Source organism: Myxine glutinosa, chromosome 4 (assembly GCF_964187855.1).
Source record: "Myxine glutinosa chromosome 4, kmMyxGlut1.1, whole genome shotgun sequence".
Taxonomy (NCBI): domain Eukaryota; kingdom Metazoa; phylum Chordata; class Myxini; order Myxiniformes; family Myxinidae; genus Myxine; species Myxine glutinosa.
Genome location: NC_136264.1, coordinates 7,611,909 through 7,638,024, shown reverse-complemented (window position 1 = coordinate 7,638,024; position 26,116 = coordinate 7,611,909). Strand labels below are relative to the sequence as shown.

Here is a 26,116-nt window from a genome sequence, read left to right as displayed (position 1 = left end):
CTTGGTGAGGCGGATGTGAAGGCAGCTGAAGATTTTATTATAACTGAGAAGAAGAAGAGGATGATGTGCTTGGATATAAAACACGCAATCGTCGAAAAACATGAGCAAGGTGTGCGTGTTGTCGACTTGGTGAGGCGGATGTGAAGGCAGCTGAAGATTTTATTATAACTTTTGCCGAACTGATAGAAGCCGAACGATACATCCCCCAGCAAATCTTCAACTGTGACGAGACAGGGCTCTTCTGGAAAAAGATGCCGAGGAGGACGTATATAACGGCAGAGGAGAAGAGCATGCCATGCCACAACTTGTTCAGAGTGCCGGCGATAGCTCGCCTTCTCTTTGTGGAAAACACGGTGAGATCCTTAACATCCAACAACTAATGGGACGCAAACGGGGCGCCCAGTTTAGCGGCACACACATTGATGAATCACCCTGCCTGTGATTCACCCATGACAGGTTATAGCTGGGTCGGGATTCAAACCCAGGCTGGACAGTTTAGACTTTAGAGTCAAGTGTGCGTACCTCCAGTCCAGGCCATCCTGCCAACTTGTATGCTGCATACAGGTGAAATATAAAGCGCGAGATATTTTTATATATACTGTATATTTTTAAAAAAATTGGTGTGGTTTTTGGCGGGCTGGAACGGATTAATAGCATTTCAATGCATTTTAATGGGGAAATTTGATTTGAGAAACGAGCAATTTGAGTTACGAGCTCGGTAACAGAACGAATTAAACTCGTAAGTCAAGGTTCCACTGTACTAGCAACGGTACCCGCCCTAGGGGCGGGGCTTCAATTGGGAGGCCCAAATGAAAAGGCAAAATATCAGAAATTGAAGGCTTTTTTTATTTTAAACGATTTATATAAACATCCGTTAAATCATACCACACGCAAATCATCAAAATCTAAACAGTATTAGTAGAATTTCAACAAAAGCCACATCACTGTTCATATCGGTAAATATTGTCGCGCGGACCCTCCCGGTTAACACCAGGGACCACGGATGGACCAAAACGGACTTACATGAGGCGACGACCAAACACGGATTCGGCTATAAAACGTGGGAAGAGAAGAAAGGAAGAGGAATAAGCAGGAGCACGTAACTGTGGAAGGGGAACAAACTCAAACGGACACCACCGTGGAAGGGAATGAGAAATAATAAAAGGGTTTATTGTAATAAGGATCGGGGCAGGGAAACGCAATGATAAATCTAATTCCTAAATTGGGATCCCACACACCAGACTCAACAACAGGACACAGGGATGAATGAACAAAAGAAACGTCGTGTAATGGTGATGTGGTGTGCGGTCTTATCTGTCCGTCGGTTGCAGTGTAACACGGCTCCAAACTCCGGCGTGGAGGAACCCTCCATCCGCCTCGCACGCTTTGCTAGGCCCGAGCCAATGCCCTCTCCGTTCGCACACGAGGTCCCGCCCGTTCACAACACCGAGCCTCACTCCTGCACCACGCAGATGGTGAACCAACGACCACCAGGACCTCTCAAGACCAAGAAGAAGCGTTTGCATGATTATGTTTAGCGCCACGAGGGTCGTTAACTCTGCTTGATGGGGCTATATAAGACTCCTTTATTATTATTATTATTAAGAAGCGCAAGAGCTTCAAGCACAGAGAGATGTCGTGCAGCGCAAGACAGCCAGAGACATGCAGCGCAAGAGGCAGAGAGTGCAAGGGCTAGAGCTCGAGCTGCTGAAATGTCGTGCAGCGCACTTTTATAACCTGGGCTGTGACGTCAGCCTTGGCGCACCACCAACCAGTGCCTTCCACCGAACCTTCCAGCTCCTTCCATCCAATCACACGTTCCCTGTGGCATGGTCACAGCTCGTGGTGTAGCTGACGGCGGCCACCCGGCAGTGCCCCGATCTGGCTTCTTCCAAAGTCGTTGTAAGGGATGGGGATTTAATTACTGTGTGCGTTAAAGGGCCTGTCTAAGTGTTTATATGGGTATGCATTGCCATAAGGGACAAAGGTTTGATTACCAGGTGTGACACACAAGGGCTGCTATCTTTAATCCCTACAACTACCTAGCACACGAACATCCTGGTATGTTCACAGTTATACTCCTTAACCGACAAACCGGACTAAACACACAGAACTTATTATAGGGCAGATTCCTTATCGCGACAGACGAAGCATGTTACCTATTCAGATCTACCTGACTCTAGATATTGCCCTATCCCACGACACAACAGCCCCACCCCCCCCCCCCCCCCACCCCCCTGGAACCATAGCTCCTGCTAGGTTCACTGCAGGCGCTACCATTCCAGTCTTAACATTTACTGTCTCACACTTAATTAACCTACGAAATAAAGCAGGAGGGCTGTGGGAAGTGAGCCGGACTTCCTTCCTATTCTCCTTAACATGGTAACCCCCTTAACAACCATGCAATCAAATATTTACAATGATCTCCATTCATCGCTCCTGTGGTGGGAGGAAACAAACAACACACCAAAATCGACCTTAACCACAAAACTTACCCTTAACCCAAAATTCAAAACTCTATAAAACATCTGTACATACCCCGGTCTACAGACCGCGTCCCCCGGTGGATGCCACAGTATGCAACCTCACCTGCGGGGCCATCCCAATGCACCCCTAAATTTATGTGGGCCCTGTCCAGATGTTACAGGTGAGTGACATGGATCGGTGGATTTCGCCCTCATTCATGCAACACAAACCCCTTATCCATGCATACTCATTCCAAAAATCATCACACACAAAATCATTTCAAGCACTTATTGATTACACCCCCCTGCAGGATCATGGCATTGATGTCATTCGTGTGTGCATTCACTTTCTACGAGGCAGCGGGGAGGTACCGCACAACTAAGATGGTGGAGGCGCTTCAGGCTGTGGTGCCCGCAGTCCCAAAAACAAGTCAACCGACTTACAAGTTCATTGCCCTCTCCCCCCCCCCCCCCCCTTTACCTCTTGGCCCCGTGACAGCCCAACAGCCCTTTCCGCCGTTACCCCGTCGGTGAGGGTCTCCAAACCCCAGGCTCCTCCGTGGCCTCCTGCTTCCGCGCAGCTCCACTTGTCGCCGTGGGTCTCCTTTACCCCACGGCACCCAACCAGACCCTCCACCAACGAGCTCCAATTTCCAGATACCACTGGCTGCCAGGGGTAATTGCTGTAGAGAGGGGGGGGGGGTCGCAGGCATCGCTCCTCAGAGCCTGATCTGTACCTGCGGACACACACACCTTCCCCACCCACAAGATCCCAAAACACATCTCCTCCCCCGCTGCCATTCAATTCTCCAGCACAATTCCGATAAGATGGTACAAAAGAGTTGTTACAAAAAGTTGCCACGGCCTGCCCTTGTGAAATCCCCATTCACAGTTAACCAATACATTTCCACAAGCACATTTCAAAACTCAATAATCATCACTCATCCTCCATTATCTCCACTCTCACGACCACATGAAAACACATCACAACAACACCAACACAAACGCCACCCACAAGACTCTGTGGCACACATTCCATCCCCCTCACTGGCCATGTCATCACTCTCACCCGCCCCCAACTCCAAATTACATGTCCCCAAATTTACATAAGCAAGTCCTGAAGCCTGGGACAGCACACCTCAAAACACTCACCTCAAGTGCAGGTAGTTGCAGGTTGCTCGGGTCCAAAGTGCCATCCACCCTCAAAATCCCAAAATTTATCCCATTGGGCCTACCAAATTCTTCCATATTTTACTTTTGTCCCCACTATACTGGCAGGTATGTGGGTCTGCATCCAACGGTGAACTGTTATAAACAACTACCTGTGGCTATGACAGCTCCGCAACTCTACCGTGCAAGGGTCATCGGGACAAGCCGAGCAGTCAAAACGACAACATGGCCCATGAGTGTCCATAAGGGTGCAACCCACCATCCATCCTTCAGCCCCCCTGCGGGGAATACAGCTGCACCAGCCCCAACTGGCCAATATGGTGAGCACCTGCTGCCAACAACACTACCGCACGCACAACCTCGGCCCTGGGGGAAACGGTCGCAGTGCGTGGCTTTCTCCGCATGTCACCTCCGCCGCCTTCATCCCCCAGTCCACAGAACCGCAGACCCCAGTGCTCACCCACACTTGACCACACCAAGGTCCAGTCGACAGCCATGCTCCACCAGGAGACCCACCCAGAAGACATGGTCCACACACCTCGGACACGCACAGCACCACGTTGACCCTCAGAACACACAACTGCATCCCCATAACCCCACGTCCCAAATATTGGCGCAATCGCCCCCGCAACCAGTTGAAGGCTGTGTCCTGCTCACCTATCAATTTTATCACAGCCAACAACACTTTGGTCTACACACCTGGATCAATAATGGTGACACTGTGCAGTGACCACCATTTCTCTTCACAAAAGTCACCCTTAAATTTGCATCTAACCTTAGATTACCCATGCCAAACATTTTTCACATTTTGCTAAACTCACCAAAGAAAGATGCTTTGCCATACACATGCCAGCCGAGCATGGCCCATATGCTCGGCTCGTTACACATTCCCGATTTAACACTCCCCTGGCTCTCTTCCCAAACCAAGAGTCCATAAATCATAACAGAACATCTGTGGAAGGTCACTCTCACACCATCACGTTCCACAGATGCCCCAATGGTTGTCCGGCAGGCTATCTCCATCCCTGTCCATGTGGTTCGACCCGTTTCCATAGACCAACACAGCATGGCAGTTCACCACATGCTGGCTGTCCCAGAGTCCCAGGAAGAGGTGTCAGGCAGCATGCCCGGGTGGTCACCATATCAGGCCCAAGTTGGCCGTCTGCGATGCCACCACCAAAGCGCGACCCACAACACCTCCCCCTAGTGGTCCTCAATAAATGCCATCCCAGGCTTGAGAAACCATCTCGGACCCCATGGAGGTCTTAACCCCCACCAGGGCCCGGTGACCCTGTCAGCCCGAGCCACCCGCTCGGGCGGCGCCCCGACGGACAAGGGACGCCACACTACACCAGACCCCCCCCCCCCCATGGGGCTCAGGTCGTACCATGACACCCATGGCTGGACCCCACGTCCAAATCTCGCCAGCACAGTCCCCCAGCTGGCTGGCATACCCAAATATTGAAAGGGGCAACTTTTGCCCGAGGGCATCACCAATGACCTCTCCTTGTCCAAATTCCACAGCCGGGGGACCAAATCCAACCATGGCTGTGCCACATTAAATTCCCATTTTAATTTTATTTTAAATTTCCTTTTAAAAATTTTGGCCCCAGGTGTCCAATCACCGCAGCTGCAGGTAACAACTCCCTCAGGTTGTTCTGCCCCTCCCTGCAGCTGGTCCAAATTCCCCATGGGGACCAAATTTCCAGAGGCTCTTTCTCCTGACTCTCCAAGTTCCAAATCAAGCATGGAGCCAACACACTCCCCCAACTGGTTGTCCAATTTTGGAGCCTCTGTTACCCAATCGGTGAGCACGGTGAGGGTCGCCTTGGTCATTCCAACCTCCTCCTCGGACCGACTCACCTCCTCCCTCAAACTCCTTTGGGCCTGGTCAACCTCTACCTCCCTGGGACGGTCCCAGGTCCCCAGCCGCTGTGTCACATCATGTACATCTTCTCCATTGCCAATCATTTCTGGCCCCGACATGCCTTCCCCATTAAAAACCCGGTCCGGCTCCATTACTCGGACCCCCAATAATGTTACCACCTCTCGCTCTGCACCACCGCCCTGGTGCTGCAAGGATTCCAATTCGTCCCCCTCTTGATGTGTTGGGGCATCCACCCGGCCCCGATAGCCTTCCAGGTCTCCATTTGCTTTATCTATTCTGGTATTTGTGGCCCCAATTCTATCTTCCAACCTTTCCCCCATTCGGACAGCCTGGGTCATGCCCTCTTCTATTTTTAACACGAATTCTTCCCGTTTCAATTCAATTTCCACCCCCATGGATTTTTCCATCTCCCCCATTTTAGTTTCTACTTTACCCTCAAATTCCCCCAGTCAGTCCGTAATTTGGTTTTGCACTCTCCCTTCTATGCCATCAATTCATTCCCCCAGCTGCTGTGCCATCTCCCCAATTTTTCCTTCCAATTTTTCATTCATTTGCTCATTCATTCCCTCTATCTTCCCCTCCAATCCATCAATTTTACTTTCCATTCCTTCCATTTGCCCTTTCAATCCCTCCTTTAATCCATCAATTTGCCCCTCCAACTCTTCCTTCAGTCCTTCGATGTTGTTGGTTTGGGCATTAATTTTGTTCTCCAATTGCTCGTTCTGAGCATTCATTTCCCCTTTCAATTCATTAATTTGGTCACTCATTTCCTTAATCTCTCCCTTCAATTCATTCCTTTGGGAGTCCATTTTTCCATCCAACCCATCAATTTTATTTTCCAATCGCTCACCCTGAGCATTCGTTTCATTCCTTTGGGCATCCATTTTGTATTTCATTTCTCCCAACTCATTACTCATCCCCCTCATCTCTCCCTTCAATTCCGCACTGGTTCGTTCACAGTGCTCCCTCTGAGCACCTATTTTATTTTCCATCCGTGCCATAAATTGCATTAAGGCCTGGCCATCTATGGGGGCCGTCCCTGAGGTTGGAGAAGCTCCACCACTGCTCTCTACCCCCCACTACTTCCGACTCACTCCCAATGCTTCCCGCATCTTCCATCCCTTCTTCCATCTTTCTCACCTCCTCCATCCGTAAAGAGGAGGTCGCTTTCCGCGCGGCTTTTACAACAGGATCAAATTAAATTTAATGACGCGCCGTTCGAGTCCCGCGCACCGATCGCCGATGCAATTTTATCGCGTCCGACTAAAAAATTTTGCGTTCAAATTCTCCACTCATTGACACCAAATTTACTCAGGGTTCAATCCCACTCCTGACTCCCAGTTGTCGCACGGACCCTCCTGGTTAACACCAGGGACTGCGGCTGGACCAAAACGGACTTACTTGAGGTGACGACCAAACACAGATTCGGCTATAAAATGCAGTAAAAGAAGAAGAGGAAGAAGCGGGAGCGCGTAACTGTGGAAGGGGATCGAACTCAAATGGACACCAGCGTGGAAGGGAATGAGGAATAATAAAAGGGTTTATTGTAATAAGGATCGGGACAGGGAAACGCAACGATAAATCTAATTCCTAAATTGGGATCCCACACACCAGACTCAACAACAGGACACAGGGATGAATGAACAAAAGAAATGTCGTGTAATGGTGATGTGGTGTGCGGTCTTATCTGTCCATCGGTTTCAGTGCAACATGGCTCCAAACTCCGGCGTGGAGGAACCCTATGTCCGCCTCGCACACTTCGCAAGGCCTGAGCCAACGCCCTCTCCGTTCGCACACGAGGTCCCGCCCGTTCACAGCATCGAGCCTCACTCCTGCACCACGCAGATGGTGAACCAACCACCACCAGGACCTCTCAAGACCAAGAAGAAGCGCAAAAACTTCAAGCACAGAGAGATGTCGTGCAGCGCAAGACAGCCAGAGGCAGCGCAAGAGGCAGAGAGTGCAAGGGCTAGAGCTCGAGCTGCTGAAATATCGTGCAGCACACTTTTATAACCTGGGCGGTGATGTCAGCCATGGCGCGCCACCAACCAATGCCTTCCACCAAACCTTCCAGCTCCTTCCCTCCAATCACACGTTCCCTGTGGCGTGGTCACAGCTCGTGGTGTAGCTGACGGCGGCCACCCGGCGTTGCCCCAATCTGGCTTCTTCCAAAGTCGTTGTAAGGGATGGGGATCTAATTACTGTGTGCACTAAAGGGCCTATCTAAGTGTTTATATGGGTATGCATTGCCATAAGGGACAAAGGTTTGAGTACCAGGTGTGACACATAAGGCCTGTTATCTTTAATCCCGACAACTACCTAGCACACGAACATCCTGGTATGTTCACAGGTATACTCCTTAACCGACAAACCGGACTAAACACACAGAACTTATTACAGGGCAGATTCCTTATTGCGACAGACGAAGCATGTTACCTATTCAGATCTACCTGACTCTAGATATTGCTCTACCCCACCGACATAACAATATTATTCTATCGTGTTTCAAATTTGGGCAATGGGCTCTCCAATATTAGATGTATTCACGGTTTGAATTACATAACGTAACGTTTGTGATGATGTTTTCATTGTGACGATGTTGTGACGATGTTTGTGTTCACGGTAGTGTTTGATGTGACAGTGTGAACGTAATTTCGTAATGTTTTTCGTTTTTATTTTCGTAATCGTTTAATGAACGTTTAATGTTTAATGAACATTTAATGTTGAATGAACGTTTAATGTTTAATGAACGTTTAATGAGTGTAAGAATGAGCGTAATGATCATGAAATGAATGAATGAATGTAATGAATAATTGGATGCGAAGCGAAAGACGCCTCAGAGCTGTCACATTCACAATAGCTATGTTGTATGTACTCCCCATACGTGTTTCCTTCATTGTAAAAACTACCAAGTCAACAGTTAAAATGATTTTGAGCCGATAGGTGTTACAGCCTTGGCAAGATCGATGGAGACAACAATCTGTTAGCTTATACACCGCCCAAACAGCTATGTGGAATTCTCTCATGTAGAGATTAAACTCACGTCGTTTGAACTTTGGCCGAGGTCATTATTTACTTTTAATGATGTTTATATATGAATCAAGAAGAAGATAATTGGTTTTGGGTCGTCCTTTCCGCATATCTCGTGGGGATTGTGAGTTGGAGAGACGATAGTGATAGCCGGGAGGGGGTTGGCATTCTCTCAAGCGGGGATTCAACCCATGTCCTTATAAAAGGTCTTTGTCCGAGGTCACCGGGTCGAATCGGTGCAGCCAATCGGTGCAGCCGTTTGTGCGGCACCCAGGTAAATAATGTTATGCGGGAGTCCAAACCTGAAAATGCTGGAGGCCAAAGCTGAAATTTGGAAAAACAATATAGCCTATTTTACTCAAGTGTCTCAATCTCAACTCAAATCTTTTACTCAATGTGTCTTTCGCTGAGGAGAGGCTTCGTCTGGCCACTCTGCCATAAAGCCCAGATCGGTGGAGTGTTGCACTTTTTTTTCTTTTTATTTTTGTATACAGAGTCGAGGCTCGTGAAAGAGCTAACATTTATCAAACAAACAAATCAAACAAACAAGCAAACAAAGTATATAAAAAGGGGAGCGGTCGACAAGATGGGGAGAGAAGGGGAGGAAGCACACAAACACAACATTTGAGAGCAGGGACATCGGGAGATGTGTGGGAGGGAGAGGGCCTGGGGGGGGGGGGGCAGGATAGGTATAAAACGCAAGGACACCAAGGACTTCCAGGAAAGAAGTCGGCACCTCAAAAAGTGGATTTGGGGTGAAATTAGCGGGGATAGAAAAGATCAAGGTTTTGGATTGGGGAAGACAAGAGATGGTGGTGAACAGCTGTTTTAAAGACCTGGAGGGAGGAGTCGGATTGAAGAGAGTGAGGGAGTTTGTTCCAGAGGCGGGAGAAAAGAGGAATGAAGGAGTGTAGGTGAGCAGAGAGTCTTGATTTTGGCATGTTTAACCATAAGAGGGTTGCTGGCAGATCTTGTGCGACCTGTAGGAATATTTGCGGGACAGAGCCCAGAGAGAGCTGGGGGAGCAAGGCCGGAGAGGAGTCGGTAGAAGACGGAAAGACCACTAACCTGCCTGTGGTGAGTAAGTGAAAGGCCCTCGGAGATAGCGTCATCGCGGGAGATTCCAATGATTCTGAATGCTTTGGTTTCAATAGCGTGAAGACGAGCTAGGTGTGAGGCAGGAGCACCAGCCCAGAGGGGAGAGCAGTACTCCATTGAGCTGCGGATGAAAGCCTTGTATGTGGTGAGGAGCTCAGGTGTGCCAAGGAAGGACTTTGCACGATGGAGGATGCCCAGTCGGCGACTGGCTTTGGAGGCCAGCTTGAAAATGTGGTTTTCCCAGGAAAGATCATGGCAGATAGTGAGACCCAAAAGCTTGAGTGACAGAACTTCTTGGAGAGGATTATTCAGAAAGTAGATGGGAGGGTTGTCCAGTCGGTCTTTTCGGAGAGACATCGTAAGAGTGTGAGATTTGTCAGGATTGAAAGACATGTTCCACTTGTTTGCCCAGTCTGTGATTTTGTCCAGGTCTGCAGAGAGTGAGGAGGCTGCAGACTGCCGATCTGAGGGATGAGGAATGGAGCGGCAGAGAGTGGAGTCATCAGCAAAGAGATAGAGAGGATTTTCAAGAGAGTCAGAGAGATCATTGATGAAGACCAGAAAAAGCACAGGGACTGATGGTTGTCCTTCTGGAAGTTTCTCCCATCTCCACACAGGATCTCTGGAGCTCAGCCAGAGTGACCATCGGGTTCTTGGTCACCTCTCTTACCAAGGCCCTTCTCCCCCGATTGCTGTTTGGCCAGGCGGCCAGCTCTAGGAAGAGTCCTGGTTGTTCCAAACTTCTTCCATTTAAGAATTATGGAGGCCACTGTGCTCTTGGGAACCTTCAATGCAGCAGAAATTTTTTTGTACGCTTTCCCAGATCTGTCCCTCGACACAATCCTGTCTGAGCTCTGCAGGCAGTTTCTTCGACCTCATAGCTTGGTTTTTGCTCTGATATGCAGTGTCAGCTGTGAGACCTTATATAGACAGGTGTGTGCCTTTCCAAATCATGTCCAATCAATTGAATTTACCACAGGTGGACTCCAATCAAGGTGTAGCAACATCTCAAAGATGATCAAGATAAATGGGAGGTACCTGAGCTAAATTTCAAGTGTCATAGCAAACGGTATGAATACTTATGTCAATGTGATATTTCAGTTTTTTATTTTTAATAAATTTGCAAAACTTTATAAAATCCTGTTTTCTCTTTGTCATTATGGAGTATTGAGTGTAGATTGATGAGGGAAAAAATGAATTTAAACGATTTCAGCATGAGGCTGCAACATCACAAAATGTGAAAAAAGTGAAGGGGTCTGATTACTTTCTGAATGCACTGTACACATGAAAGAGATCTTTTGTGCTCACAGAAGGGACAAGTGACTTGCACCAAGCTGTTTAAATGGTGTACCAGGGTATTGGAGGGGAGGGGCAATAGGCTAATCTCCATTGTATGTCTGCCAATAGGCCATAGCTCGGTTATGTGTACATCACAAGCCACAGTGGAGCTGACGGACACCCGGGTCCTAGTCGTTCTGACCACATTGCTATATGTGTTGACCCAGAAACATATGGTGCTGCTTGTCTTTGTCTGTAGAGGTCATGAATCCCAGCTTTCGTTCCCAAATGAAAGGGGGGAAGGTTATTACTGCTTAAACAAACAGGGGGGAGCACCTTAATTTCGGGAAAAGCCAGCCGAAAATCCTCCACAATGCCGACACCTTCCCAGCCAATATTCAGCAGTATAAATTCCCGAATCACAATTTGGACAATCTGGTCTACGAGTCGAACAGACCTGAACCCTAGGCTTGTTGCAATTGCCCCCAGCAGGTCTCTACCTAGACCCAGATTAATTTCTGACTTCGTACACACTGTTGACTCATCCTTGTATGAATTTCTGGATCAAGGCATTGCTATGAGGAATACATTGGAGAAACAAATTGTAAAAAAGAGGCTCTTAGAGGAACATTCGGCAATTATAAGCATCAATTAATCGGTCGACGCTAAAGCCCTTCCAGCAAGCTTTGGTAAAACATTGGAAGTGAGCCAAAATGAATCCGTTCCAAGTAGATCAAGAAAAGTTGCCGGTCATACCGCAATCCACCGGCCTGTTGCAACAAAATAAACATAGGGGCAATACCCCTGGCGCTCTACTGGTAGAATAAACGCTATACTGCACCGACTACGGGTATTTTAAACCAATTTCAATGGTTGCTAGAAGACAGAGCAGCATGCAGAATCATACTAACATAGTCATAAGACTTTAAACAAACAAAAAAAATACCTATTTTGGGGGGCAAACCTCCAACCACATACCTCCTAAGACCCCAATTTTTCTAATGCCTTGAACAAACATTGGTACATCATGGGTGATTAAGGTTGTGGTGAAGTTTCATCGAAATTGCGTGTGTAGTTTCTCAGAAGAAAGCAAATACCTATTTGGGGGGGGGCAACCCCCTCTCCCCCATAGACCCCCCGAAGGGGCAGATTATTTCAAAGCCGTGAACAAACTATGGTACAGCATGGGTGGTGAAGGTTGTGGTCAAGTTTCATCGAAATTGTGTAGGCCATTGAAGTGTGTGTAGTTTCAGAAAAGAAAGCAAATACTTTTTTGGGGGTCAAACCTGGACCTACTTTGGCCCCGGTAAACCCCCTTAGACTGCGAATTTTTTTAATGCCGTGAACAAACTTTAGTCACAACACAACAAATATAATTTGTGCCAAGTTTGGTAACAATCCCTTCAGCGGTTTCGGAGAAGAGGTTGAAAGTGTTTACGGACGGATGGTCGGACTGACGGAATGACAGACTGACAGACGGACAACGCGCCATCACATAAGCCTCCCGGAACTTCGTTCCAGGTGAGCTAAAAAGTGCAAAAGGACGCCATGGCAGCTGCTCGGTGAACAGCAGTTTTTGCACAGTTTGCAGACGAAAATCAATGACTCGGCCGGGGATGTCCATAATACCTTGGCTACCCTCTTTCCGGGGTCAGTGCAATACAGCAGGTCAAAGCCAGTGGTTCACCAGTGGTTCAGCCACTCCAAAAGGAGTTCACCAGTGCTCACTGGATGGCAAGGATTAGTCCTTTAGGTGGCTGTAGGGCAATAACTTTGTGCCATAACCTAGCTGCTATTAGGTTATTGATAACCAGGCTGCGTCACCTATAGGACAGAGACCTCAGAAGTCCTTCCCATATTTTTAACCGGCATGCAATCTGTTCAATCACACCTTCCCAATTCTTCAATTCCATCTCAGGATTGCCAAGATAGATTCCGAGGTTTTTAACCCCATCAGTTCTCCATACTATGTTTTGTGGGAGTGATGGTGGCATATTGAGGAGAAATTTTTATGACCACACCACAGGGCTGTACTTTTGCTCCAATTTGGCTTCCTGGAGGAGGCTGCGGAGAAAATTTTCCACACACCGTTTCAAAACCAAGACACTGTTTTGGTCTCTAATTGAAACACAAACATCATCAGCATAAGCAGTCAGCACAAAATTTGGACTTTCAATGCCTCCATTATTCTGGGGCATTCGCTGCCTGATGGAGGACAAGAGTGGTTCAAGGGCGATTGCATACAACAACCCCAAAAGGGGACACCCTTGACGAATACCTTGTCGAAAGGGAAAGGGAGAGCATAACCTGTTGTTAACATTCATCATGCAGTAAGTGCCAGAGTACAATAGTTTCACATAGGAGATGAAAAATTCTCCAAACCCCATCCCTTCAAGGACAGAAAAAACGTATTGGTGATCAACACGATCAAAAGCTTTAGCTTGATCAATAACCAATAGCCCATAATCATCATGCAAGTAGTTGTTGCAAGAAAGACTATCTCTTACCAAACATATATTATCATGTACAGACCTTCCCGGTACACAATAAGTCTGGTCCAGGTGAACAACAGAACCGACTACAGCTTTCATACGATTTGCAAGAACCTCAGAGAAAATCTTATAATCAGCACACAATAACGATACAGGCTGCCAGTTTTCAAATAATTGAAGGTCACCAGCTTTGGGTATTAAACACACAACTGCTCTCCTACATGACAATGGCAGTTCTCCAACGTGAAAGCTTTCCTCGAGGACATCAAGCAACTCAGGTCCAACAAGCTTCCAAAAGACTTATAAAATTTTCCAGGTAAGCCATCCATCCCAGAGGCCTTTCCGTCTTTTAGGCTTCACATGGCCGCTTCAAGTTCCGAGGCCAAGATTGAGGCATCAAGCACACGTCGCTGGTCCTCTTCAAGCTTTGGAAGTCCCGCAATCAGTTCCTGTATCATTCCAGTATCCACAATCTAGGGGGAGTAAAGGTCGGAGTAAAGTCTTTCAAGACACCTCAAATTCCCTGCTGGGATGTCGTCAAAGCTCCATTTTGAGTGAGTAAGCCATGAATTTGTTGTGACTTTTTGGTAGAGTTCTTTAAGTTGAATAACTTTCTTTGGCATATCCAGCGTCAGATTGCTCATCCGCATTCTTACCAAGGTACCCATTGCCCTTTGCTTAACCATTTCAGCTAGCAATGTTCAAATATATTCATTTCAGCTAGCAAAGAGAAAGAGAGGATTTTCCAGGGAGTCGGGAGATCATTAATGAAGACCAGAAAAAGCACAGGGCCCAGAACACTGCCTTGGGGAACTCCAGCCTGAACAGGAAGGGGAGATGAGAGAAAACCATTCAGGGCCACACGTTGACTAGGACCAGAGAGGAAGTCCACAATCCATGCGTGGAGATTTCTATTGGTACCATAGGATGAGAGTTTGGTGAGCAGTGCGGGGTGCCAGACTGTATCGAAGGCATGTGATATGTCAAGGGAGACAGCTTTGATTTCCTGGTCTGCATTAAGGACCTCCATCCATTATTGAGACAGCAGAAGCAGCATGTCCAGAGTAGAATGACCTAGTCTGAATCCAAATTGATAATCCGAGATCAAGCCATTGGAGAAGAGGAAGGATTTGATGTCAGAAGCGATGATGGATTCCATGACCCTGCTGATTTATTGGGAGCAGGCTGATTGGTCTGTAGTTGCAAGGATCTGTTTTTGCACCTTTTTGTGTAAAGCGGTAATGTTGGCTGATTTCCAAGCAGATGGCAGATGACCTTGAGCAAAAGAGAGGGTGAAGAGAACAGAGAGAGGGTGAGATAGAGCAGAAGAGCAGGATTTTAGGACCCGTGGGCTGATGCCATCTGGTCCAGTTGCAGAATCAGAGTCGAGGTTTGACAAAAACTTCTCCACCTTGTCAGGAGAGAAGGACACAGAGTCCAGGAGCAGCTTTGTTCGACTGGGTAAGGTGGGTACAGACAGAGATGGGTTCGGGACACAATATTTTGAGGCAAACACAGAGTTGAGGCATTCTTCACGTTGAGGTTGAGGCTTTTTCAAGTGCGATGCCAGCTGTGTAGCCATTTGAGGTTGGGGGGATGGAAGGGGAACAAACACCAGAAACAAATTTGACCAGACGCCACCAGGATTTGGAGGAGAGATACAGGTTTGAGAGTTCAGTCTTGAGAGTAGAGAGATATTGTTTCCTGGCTCTCCTGATGGTAGACACACACTTGTTCCGAGCTTTGTGGAAGGAACTGAGATCACCTCATGTAAGGCTAATCCAACTGAAGGTAAAGGCAAGTTGCTTCATGGCAAATGCCTCAACACAAGCTTCAGTGTACCATGGACAGAAGGAAGGGTATGACAACTGAAGACGAGATGGGATAAATCTGTGCATGAGAGATAGAGAGAGAGAGAGAGAGAGAGAGAGAGAGAGAGAGAGAGAGAGAGAGAGAGAGAGAGAGAGTAGTTTACTTTGGAAGAATTCCCAGGAAGAGTTGACGTCAGAGGCATCAGAGATGGGAGACCAGTCCAGATGATTTATGGGTGCTTGAAGACCATGCCAGTCAGCCTGAGTGAAATGCCAGACTCATCAGCGCTGAGGAGGCTCTCTGAGAATGGCCAGAGAGATATCCACTTTAACAAGGAAATGATCAGAAGAACCGATTGGAGGAGAAGAAGAGCAGCAGACATTTGCAGGGAAGTTTGTCATAACCAAGTCGAGAAGAGAAGATACTTCATTGACTGAGATCCGGGTCAGGAAATTGACTGATTGTATCAGTCCCAGTGAGTCGCAGAAGTCCTTTGCTGAGATGCCATGGCTGGTGTGAGAGGAACCCACACCCAGCCAGCTGGCATGATTACAGTTGAAGTCGCCACATATGAGGAAGAGAGAGTTGGGATGAGTGGATAAAAGTTGGTAAAAACCCGTATAAACCATATAAACCCATATAATGCCCATATAAACCAGCGTCCTGTAGGATTCTGAGTGATTACTAAAATATTATTTGGACTAGAACAATGTTACACTTGACTTTTTCCTGTGTGGTATCTGAAGTCTGTTGTCTACATACAATGACCTATTGGGAACATCGGAGAATTAAAGCAGCGAATAAGAATGTAATGATCTAAGATTACTGTCAATGTCTTGAGCCTAATTCAGGTTTCATGTGCAGGTCAAATACAAATGTATCATGTCGTTAATGGCCAACAATTCCAACATTTATTACTATTTTCCTTGTGTTAATTAAAATCTTTATGTCATTAAACATTTTTGTGATTTTCCTTGCATTAATTAAACTATGTAAATAAACATTTCCTATTATTTTCCTTGTATTAATTAAAATCACGATGTAAATAAACATTTCTAATTATTATCCTTGTATTCATTAAAATCACGATGTAAATAAACATTTATTATGATTTTCCTTGTATTAATTAAAATCACTATGTGATTAATCAATCAATTCAATTAATCACTATAAACTAAATCACTTCAAATCAATTCAAAAAATCACTAAATCAATAATCAATTAATCACGATAAACAACACATTTATTATTCTTTTCTTTGTATTAATTAAACTATGTAAATAAACATTTCTTATTATTTTCCTTGTATTCATTAAAATCATGATGAAAATAAACATTTATTATTATTTTCCTTGTATTAATTAAATTCACTATGTAATTAAACATTTATTATTATTTTCCTTGTATTAATTAAAATCACTATGTAATTAAACATTTATTGTGATTTTCCTTGTATTAATTAAAATCACTATGTAATTAAACATTTATTGTGATTTTCCTTGTATTAATTAAATTCACTATGTAATTAAACATTTATTGTGATTTTCCTTGTATTAATTAAATTCACTATGTAATTAAACATTTATTGTGATTTTCCTTGTATTAATTAAATTCAATATGTAATTAAACATTTATTGTGATTTTCCTTGTATTAATTAAATTCAATATGTAATTAAACATTTATTGTGATTTTCCTTGTATTAATTAAAATCACTATGTAATTAAACATTTATTGTGATTTTCCTTGTATTAATTAAAATCACTATGTAATTAAACATTTATTGTGATTTTCCTTGTATTAATTAAAATCACTATGTAATTAAACATTTATTGTGATTTTCCTTGTATTAATTAAATTCACTATGTAATTAAACATTTATTGTGATTTTCCTTGTATTAATTAAATTCACTATGTAATTAAACATTTATTGTGATTTTCCTTGTATTAATTAAAATCACTATGTAATTAAACATTTATTGTGATTTTCCTTGTATTAATTAAATTCACTATGTAATTAAACATTTATTATTTTCCTTGTATTAATTAAATTCACGATGTCATTAAACATTTATTATTTTCCTTGTATTAATTAAAATCACGATGTAATTAAACATTTATTATTTTCCTTGTATTAATTAAATTCACTATGTAATTAAACATTTATTGTGATTTTCTTTGTATTAATTAAATTCACTATGTAATTAAACATTTATTGTGATTTTCTTTGTATTAATTAAAATCACTATGTAATTAAACATTTATTGTGATTTTCTTTGTATTAATTAAATTCACGATGTAATTAAACATTTATTATTTTCCTTGTATTAATTAGAATCACTATGTAATTAAACATTTTTTGTGATTTTCCTTGTATTAACTAAAATCACTATGTAATTAAACATTTATTATTTTCCTTGTATTCATTAAATTCACTATGTAATTAAACATTTATTATTTTCCTTCTATTAATTAAATTCACTATGTAATTAAACATTTATTATTTTCCTTCTATTAATTAAATTCACGATGTAATTTAACATTTATTGTGATTACCTTGTATTAATTAAATTCTCTCTGTAATTAAACATTTATTGTGATTTTCCTTGTATTAATTAAATTCATGATGTAATTAAACATTTTTTGTGATTACCTTGTATTAATTAAATTCACCATGTAATTTTTTTTTTTTTTTTTTTGTATACAGAGTCGAGGCTCGTGAAAGAGCTAACATTTATCAAACAAACAAATCAAACAAACAAGCAAACAAAGTATATAAAAAGGGGAGCGGTCGACAAGATGGGGAGGGTAGGGGAGGAAGCACACAAACACAACATTTGAGAGCAGGGACATCGGGAGATGTTTTTGGAGGGAGAGGGCCTGGGGGGGGGGGGGCAGGATAGGTATAAAACGCAAGGACACCAAGGACTTCCAGGAAAGAGGTCAAAAGTCACCTCAAAAAAGTGGATTTGGGGTGAAATTAGCGGGGGTAGAAAAGATCAAGGTTTTGGATTGGGGAAGATAAGAGATGGTGGTGAACAGCCGTTTTAAAGACCTGGAGGGAGGAGTGGAATTGAAGAGAGTGAGGGAGTTTGTTCCAGAGGCAGGAGAAAAGAGGAACGAAGGAGTGAAGGTGAGCAGAGAGTCTTGATTTTGGCAGTTTAACCATAAGAGGGTTGCAGGCAGATCTTGTGCGACCTGCAGGAATATTTGGGGGACAGAGCCCAGAGAGAGCTGGGGGAGCAAGGCCGGAGAGGAGTTGGTAGAAGACGGAAAGACCACCAACCTGCCTGCAGTGAGTAAGTGAAAGGCCCTCGGAGATAGCGTCATCACGGGAGATTCCAATGATTCTGAACGCTTTGCTTTCAACAGCGTGAAGACGAGCTAGGTGTGAGGCAGGAGCACCAGCCCAGAGGGGAGAGCAGTGCTCCATTGAGCTGCGGATGAAAGCCTTGTATGTGGTGAGGAGCTCAGGTGTGCCAAGGAAGGCCTTCGCACGACGGAGGATGCCCAGTCGGCGACTGGCTTTGGAGGCCAGCTTGGAAATGTGGTTTTCCCAGGAAAGATCATGGCAGATAGTGAGACCCAAAAGCTTGAGTGACAGAACTTCTTGGAGAGGATTATTCAGAAAGTAGATGGGAGGGTTGTCCAGTCGGTCTTTTCGGAGAGACGTCGTAAGAGTGTGAGATTTGTCAGGATTGAAAGACATGTTCCACTTGCTTGCCCAGTCTGTGATTTTGTCCAGGTCTGCAGAGAGTGAGGAGGCTGCAGACTGCCGATCTGAGGGATGAGGAATGGAGCGGCAGAGAGTGGAGTCATCAGCAAAGAGATAGAGAGGATTTTCAAGAGAGTCAGAGAGATCATTGATGAAGACCAGAAAAAGCACAGGGCCCAGAACACTGCCTTGGGGAGTGTTCTTTGCCTTGGGGAGCCCAGAACACTGCCTTGGGGAATTACTCCTTGGGGAGTAATTAAACATTTATTGTGATTACCTTGTATTAATTAAATTCACTATGTAATTAAATATTTATTGTGATTACCTTGTATTAATTAAATTCACTATGCAATTAAACATTTATTATTTTCCTTGTATTAATTAAATTCACTATGTAATTAAACATTTATTGTGATTTTCCTTGTATTAATTAAATTCACTATGTAATTAAACATTTATTGTGATTTCCTTGTATTAATTAAATTCACTACGTAATTAAACATTTATTGTGATTTTCCTTCTATTAATTAAATTCACTATGTAATTAAACATTTATTGTGATTACCTTGTTTTATTAAATTCACTATGTAATGAAACATTTATTGTGATTTTCCTTGTATTAATTAAAATCACGATGTAATTGAACATTCATTGTGATTTTCCTTGTATTCATAAAAATCATGATGTAATAAAACATTTATTGTGATTTTCCTTTTATTAATTAAATTCACTATGTAATTAAACATTTATTGTGATTTTCCTTGTATTAATTAAATTCACTATGTAATTAAACATTTATTGTGATTTTCCTTGGATTAATTAACTTCACTGTGTAATTAAACATTTATTGTGATTTTCATTGTATTAATTAAATTCACTATGTAATTAAACATTTATTGTGATTTTCCTTGTATTAATTAAATTCACTATGTAATTAACCATTTATTGTGATTTTCTTTGTATTAATTAAAATCACTATGTAATTAAACATTTATTGTGATTTTCCTTGTATTATTCAAATTCACTATGTAATTAAACATTTATTGTGATTTTCCTTGTATTAATTAAATTCACTATGTGATTAAACATTTATTATTATTTTCCATGTATTAATTAAATTCACTATGTAATTAAACATTTATTGTGATTTTCCTTGTATTAACTAAAATCACTACGTAATTAAACATTTATTGTGATTTTCCTTGTATTAATTAAAATCACTATATAATTAAACATTTATTGTGATTTTCCTTGTATTAATTAAAATCACTATGTAATTAAACATTTATTGTGATTTTCCTTGTATTAATTAAAATCACTATGTAATTAAACATTTATTGTGATTTTCCTTGTATTATTCAAATTCACTATGTAATTAAACATTTATTGTGATTTTCCTTGTATTAATTAAATTCACTATGTAATTAAACATTTATTGTGATTTTCCTTGTATTAATTAAATTCACTATGTAATAAAACATTTATTGTGATTTTCCTTGTATTAATTAAATTCACTATGTAATTAAACATTTATTGTGATTTTCCTTGTATTAATTAAATTCACTATGTAATTAACCATTTATTGTGATTTTCCTTGTATTAATTAAATTCACTATGTAATTAAACATTTATTATTATTTTCCGTGCATTAATTAAATTCACGATGTAATTAAACATTTATTATTATTTTCCTTGTATTAATTGAAATCACGATGTAATTAAATATTTATTGTGATTTTCCTTGTATTAATTAAATTCACTTTGTAATTAAACATTTATTGTGATTTTCCTTGTATTAATTAAATTCACTATGTAATTAAACATTTATTGTGATTTTCTTTGTATTAATTAAATTCACTATGTAATTAAATGTTTATTGTGATTTTCCTTGTATTAATTAAATTCACGATGTAATTAAACATTTATTATTATTTTCCTTGTATTAATTAAAATCACGATGTAATTAAATGTTTTTGTTTTTTTTTCCTTGTATTAATTAAATTCACTATGTAATTAAACATTTATTGTGATTTTCCTTGTATTAATTAAAATCACTATGTAATTAAACATTTATTGTGATTTTCTTTGTATTAATTAAATTCACTATGTAATTAAACATTTATTGTGATTTTCTTTGTATTAATTAAATTCACTATGTAATTAAACATTTATTGTGATTTTCTTTGTATTATTTAAATTCACTATGTAATTAAACATTTATTGTGATTTTCTTTGTATTAATTAAATTCACTATGTAATTAAACATTTATTGTGATTTTCTTTGTATCAATTAAATTCACTTTATAATTAAACATTTATTGTGATTTTCTTTGTATTAATTAAATTCACTATGTAATTAAACATTTATTGTGATTTTCTTTGTATTAATTAAATTCACTATGTAATTAAATATTTATTGTGATTTTCCTTGTATTAATTAAATTCACTATGTAATTAAACATTTATTGTGATTTTCTTTGTATTAATTAAATTCACTATGTAATTAAACATTTATTGTGATTTTCTTTGTATTAATTAAATTCACTATGTAATTAAACATTTATTGTGATTTTCTTTGTATTAATTAAATTCACTATGTAATTAAACATTTATTGTGATTTTCCTTGTATTAATTAAATTCACTATGTAATTAAACATTTATTGTGATTTTCTTTGTATTAATTAAAATCACGATGTAATTAAATATTTATTGTGATTTTCCTTGTATTAATTAAATTCACTTTGTAATTAAACATTTATTGTGATTTTCCTTGTATTAATTAAATTCACTATGTAATTAAACATTTATTGTGATTTTCTTTGTATTAATTAAATTCACTATGTAATTAAATGTTTATTGTGATTTTCCTTGTATTAATTAAATTCACGATGTAATTAAACATTTATTATTATTTTCCTTGTATTAATTAAAATCACGATGTAATTAAATGTTTTTGTTTTTTTTTCCTTGTATTAATTAAATTCACTATGTAATTAAACATTTATTGTGATTTTCCTTGTATTAATTAAAATCACTATGTAATTAAACATTTATTGTGATTTTCTTTGTATTAATTAAATTCACTATGTAATTAAACATTTATTGTGATTTTCTTTGTATTAATTAAATTCACTATGTAATTAAACATTTATTGTGATTTTCTTTGTATTAATTAAATTCACTATGTAATTAAACATTTATTGTGATTTTCTTTGTATTAATTAAATTCACTATGTAATTAAACATTTATTGTGATTTTCATCATATATTAGGGGCACGACTTTTTGGCCACTCTGTAGATTGGCAAATAGTGATTTCACAAATATCACATTCAATAAATAATTATCAAAGGATCACAAAATAGAATAATCGTTTTAAGGCCATTTTTCCCTCTAGAGCGGGGGTTAGCCTTGCGGGCTCCATGACAATTATGGTTCCCTGATTGAGGCAATGTTTTTATGGCCGGATGCCCTTGCTGACGCCAACCCTTCGTCGCCTCTTCCAAAGCAAGCGCAGGGATACTGTGTACCAATTCTAAATCGGGGTACACAACGGGATCATTCATCCCAGCAAGCTGGTACTCAATTTGCCGACCTCGGAAGGTCCGAATGGCAGGCTGAGTCAACCCCCCTGGCGTTAATTCAGCGATTGACCGGGATTCAAACCCAGGATCCTAGGATCCCAAGTCAGCACCCTAACCGCTAAGCCAACACATTTGGCCAAGCACATTGTGTTTGGCCATTTCGTTTTGCTACCTTGTTACCTGTGTAGCCTTGTTTGCAACTGCAAGTGAAACTTTCCTTGGTGTTTTCACAGATGGCGTTCTCATCACAGTTGTGTTCATTTCCAGCACACTCATCTATGTCGCATGTACCATTCAATCCTTGGTTGCAGCTGAAAATGATATTGGATGGAGTTAATGAATCTGCGTTTCTGTGCTCAAATGTAGCATTATAACCCTGAAATTCAATTACACAGTGTTTCTGTCTACCTGTTACAGTGGGATGTGGACAACTTAAAATGATTGATAATATTTTTAAAAAACACTCAAATAATATGAATGCAAGGATGCACATTGATGGTAATAATGTTACGCATTTGCATTTTACACAACAAGGAATGTGTTTTGTGTGTAGTTTATAGTGACATGAACTGCCTTTTATTTAGAGAGAAAGACAATATAATGTTGAATAACCAGTTTCACTTGATAAACAGCATTGTGATGATTCGACTCACCTGCAAGATGCTCCCCCAGCTTGAGGCACACAGTCTTTGTAGTCAGTTGAGTTGCATTGAAAGTGTTTCAATGACTCTTGTGGAGTTACTGTGGGGAGAGGGGGATGCATCTTTAATAGCAAGCGAAGTCAGCTCTCTGGACTACTTGTCAAATTTAAAATCGTGACAAAGAAGAAGAAGAAGAAGAGGAAGAAGAGGAGGAAGAAGAGCAGGAATAATAAGAAGAATACGAGCCAACAGATTTTAAAAACATGTTTTTCGAAGGGGCCATTTCGATTGTTGCTTTTTGGAAATGAGCACACACAACCAGATGGACTTGAAATTAATTACTGCACTTAGTTTTAAAAGTGGAAACAAAATAAAGATTGGAAACTTTCTGATGCGATGTGTCTGTGGCAATATTAGTGGATTTTCATGCTTGGATTATAATAATAATAATAATAATAATAATACATTTATTTTATATAGCGCTTTTCAAGAAGCCCAAAGGCGCTTTGACAGAGTACAAAAAACAAGTGCAAAAAGACAAAAATCAATAGGTTGTGGCAGTTACCTTATGTGCAGGTAACCGCATGTGGCGGTTACCTTATGTGATTACCTTATTTGGGCATAATACACGTGCACGGGCCTGTTGCACTTGTGGTTGTGCGGACGTGACGCACGCGCGGTTGCCGGAGCCACGCCCTACGAAGAGGGCTTTTGGCTTTATATAAGCATGCTGACTTCCGTTCGAGTTTGGTGTGCTGGATCTTGCTGTTACAATAAACCATCTTCGAACCCTACGAATGGCCTCGTTCTCTCGCCTTCCGCGACTCCTAAACTGGTGACCTCCGACTGCCCCCGAACGGATTCGGGGGCTGCGAACGAACACGGCAAGCGCGCCCGAGCCAGGGAAGCCACCTAAGCTGGTGACGCCGGCTTCTCCCGCACGGCTTCGGGTGCAGTTTCGAACGCTGTTTCGAAATGCCGGAGTTTCGGTAACGACGGCCATGACTATGAGGTTCGCGCACCGCACTCGGCTCCTCCTCTACGACCGGAGGGGCGAGCCTATTCCAAGACCCTCCGAAGGCACGGCTGCTTCGTCACCTTCGCGCGCACTGACGTTGGCGGCACGGCTGCTTCGTCACCTTCGCGCGCACTGACGTTAGCGGCACAGCCGCTTCGTCACCCTCGCGCAACTACAGCTACAGCCCGCGTGTCCAAAGCTGCAACTACTTCCCCGACTCTGCATCCTCGGGAGGCCTGCGAGGAACCTCGGCAGCCTACCCTCGGCCCGGCTCTGTTCCACCCGCGGCCCGGCTCTGTTCCACCCGCGGCCCGGCTCTGTTCCACCCGCGGCCCGGCTCTGTTCCACCCGCGGCCCGGCTCTGTTCCACCCGCGGCCCGGCTCTGTTCCACCCGCGGCCGGGCTCTGTTCCACCCGCGGCCCGGCTGTTCCACCCGCGGCCCGGCTCTGTGCCACCCGTGGCCCGGCTCTGTGCAACCCGCGGCCCGGCTCTGTTCCACCTGCGGCCCGGCTCTGTTCCACCCGTGGCTCGGTTCGATTTCACCAGCAACCTCGGGAGGCCTGCGAGGAACTTCGGCAGCCTCCCCCGAGGACTTGACCAGCCCCTCGGTCGCCTCAGCCTACGCATAGGCCCATGGAGTGCATTCTGGGGGGACGTATGTGGCGGTTACCTAATGTGCAGGTAACCGCATGTGGCGGTTACCTTATGTGATTACCTTATTTGGGCATAATACACGTGCATGGGCCTGTTGGACTTGTGGTTGTGCGGACGTGACGCACGCGCGGTTGCCGGAGCCACACCCTCCGAAGAGGGCTTTTGGCTTTATATAAGCATGCTGACTTCCGTTCGAGTTTAGTGTGCTGGATCTTGCTGTTACAATAAACCATCTTCGAACCCTACGAATGGCCTCGTTCTCTCGCCTTCCGCGACTCCTAAAAGGTAAATAATCAAAGCAAAAGGAAGGAGAAGGAGGAGAGATAGTCAGGGGTTAAATGCTGTGGGTTAAATGTTGAATGCAGTGTTGAACAGGTAGGTCTTGAGTGATGTTTTGAATGTGGTGAGTGAGGAGGAGTCTCTGATGGTGTGAGGTAGTGAGTTCCAGAGGGTGGGAGCAGCGATGGAGAAGGCCCTGTCCCCCCAGGATCTGAATTTGGTCCGCATGGGCGGGGTCAGGAGGTTGGTACCAGCAGAGCGGAGGTTGCGGGTGGGAGTGTGTCTGGAGAGGAGGTCAGTCAGGTAGGATGGGGCCAGGTTATAGAGGGCTTTGTAGGTCAAGAGGAGGATTTTGTACTGGATTCTCTGGGGAATGGGGAGCCAGTGAAGCTTGTAAAGGACGGGGGTGATGTGGTCACGGGTCCGGGAATGGGTGAGTAGACGGGCAGCGGAGTTTTGAATGTATTGGAGTTTATTGGTGATTATTGAGGGTGAACCATGGAGAAGGCTGTTGCAGTAGTCCAGACCGGAGGTGATGAAGGCGTGGATGAGGGTTTCTGCAGCCGTGGAGGAGAAGGATGGACGGAGACGGGCGATGTTTTTCAGGTGAAAGAAGGCTGTCTTTGTGATCTGTTTAGTGTATTTGTCGAAGGAGAGGGTTTGGTCAAAGATGATGCCAAGATTCCGGATGTGAGGGGAGGTGGATACTGGGAAACCGTCGATGTTGAGGGCAAAGTTATGGGTGGATTTGGTGAGCGTTTTTGGGCCAATGATGATTATGTCAAATTTATCATAGTTAAGTTTGAGGAAGTTGATTTGAAGCCAGGATTTTATTTCAGTGGTGCAGTTTGTCAGGATAGAGTGGGTGGCGGTGGAGATGGACTTGGTGGAGATGAAAAGCTGGATGTCATCGGCGAAGCAGTGGAATTGGAGACCATGACGGCGGATTAAGTGACCAAGGGGGGACAGGTACAGGATGAAGAGGAGGGGGCC

General features: G+C 42.7%; 1 protein-coding gene across 4 annotated transcripts in view; it reads right to left on the bottom strand.

The window, feature by feature from the left end:
• Positions 1-26,116, bottom strand: part of LOC137424369 (mucin-4-like) — a 115,920-nt gene that overhangs the window by 66,879 nt on the left and 22,925 nt on the right. For 3 of the 4 annotated variants that reach the window (XM_078775402.1, XM_078775399.1, XM_078775401.1), the window contains exons 2-3: positions 23,184-23,271; positions 22,711-22,841 (exon numbers count right to left, since the gene is read on the bottom strand). In XM_078775402.1, coding sequence (XP_078631528.1) covers positions 22,711-22,841; positions 23,184-23,271 — 219 coding nt within the window. Of the gene's footprint in view, positions 1-2,946; positions 4,963-22,710; positions 22,842-23,183; positions 23,272-26,116 lie in introns of those variants that run through there. The other variant, XM_078775400.1, reaches the window with a different exon arrangement.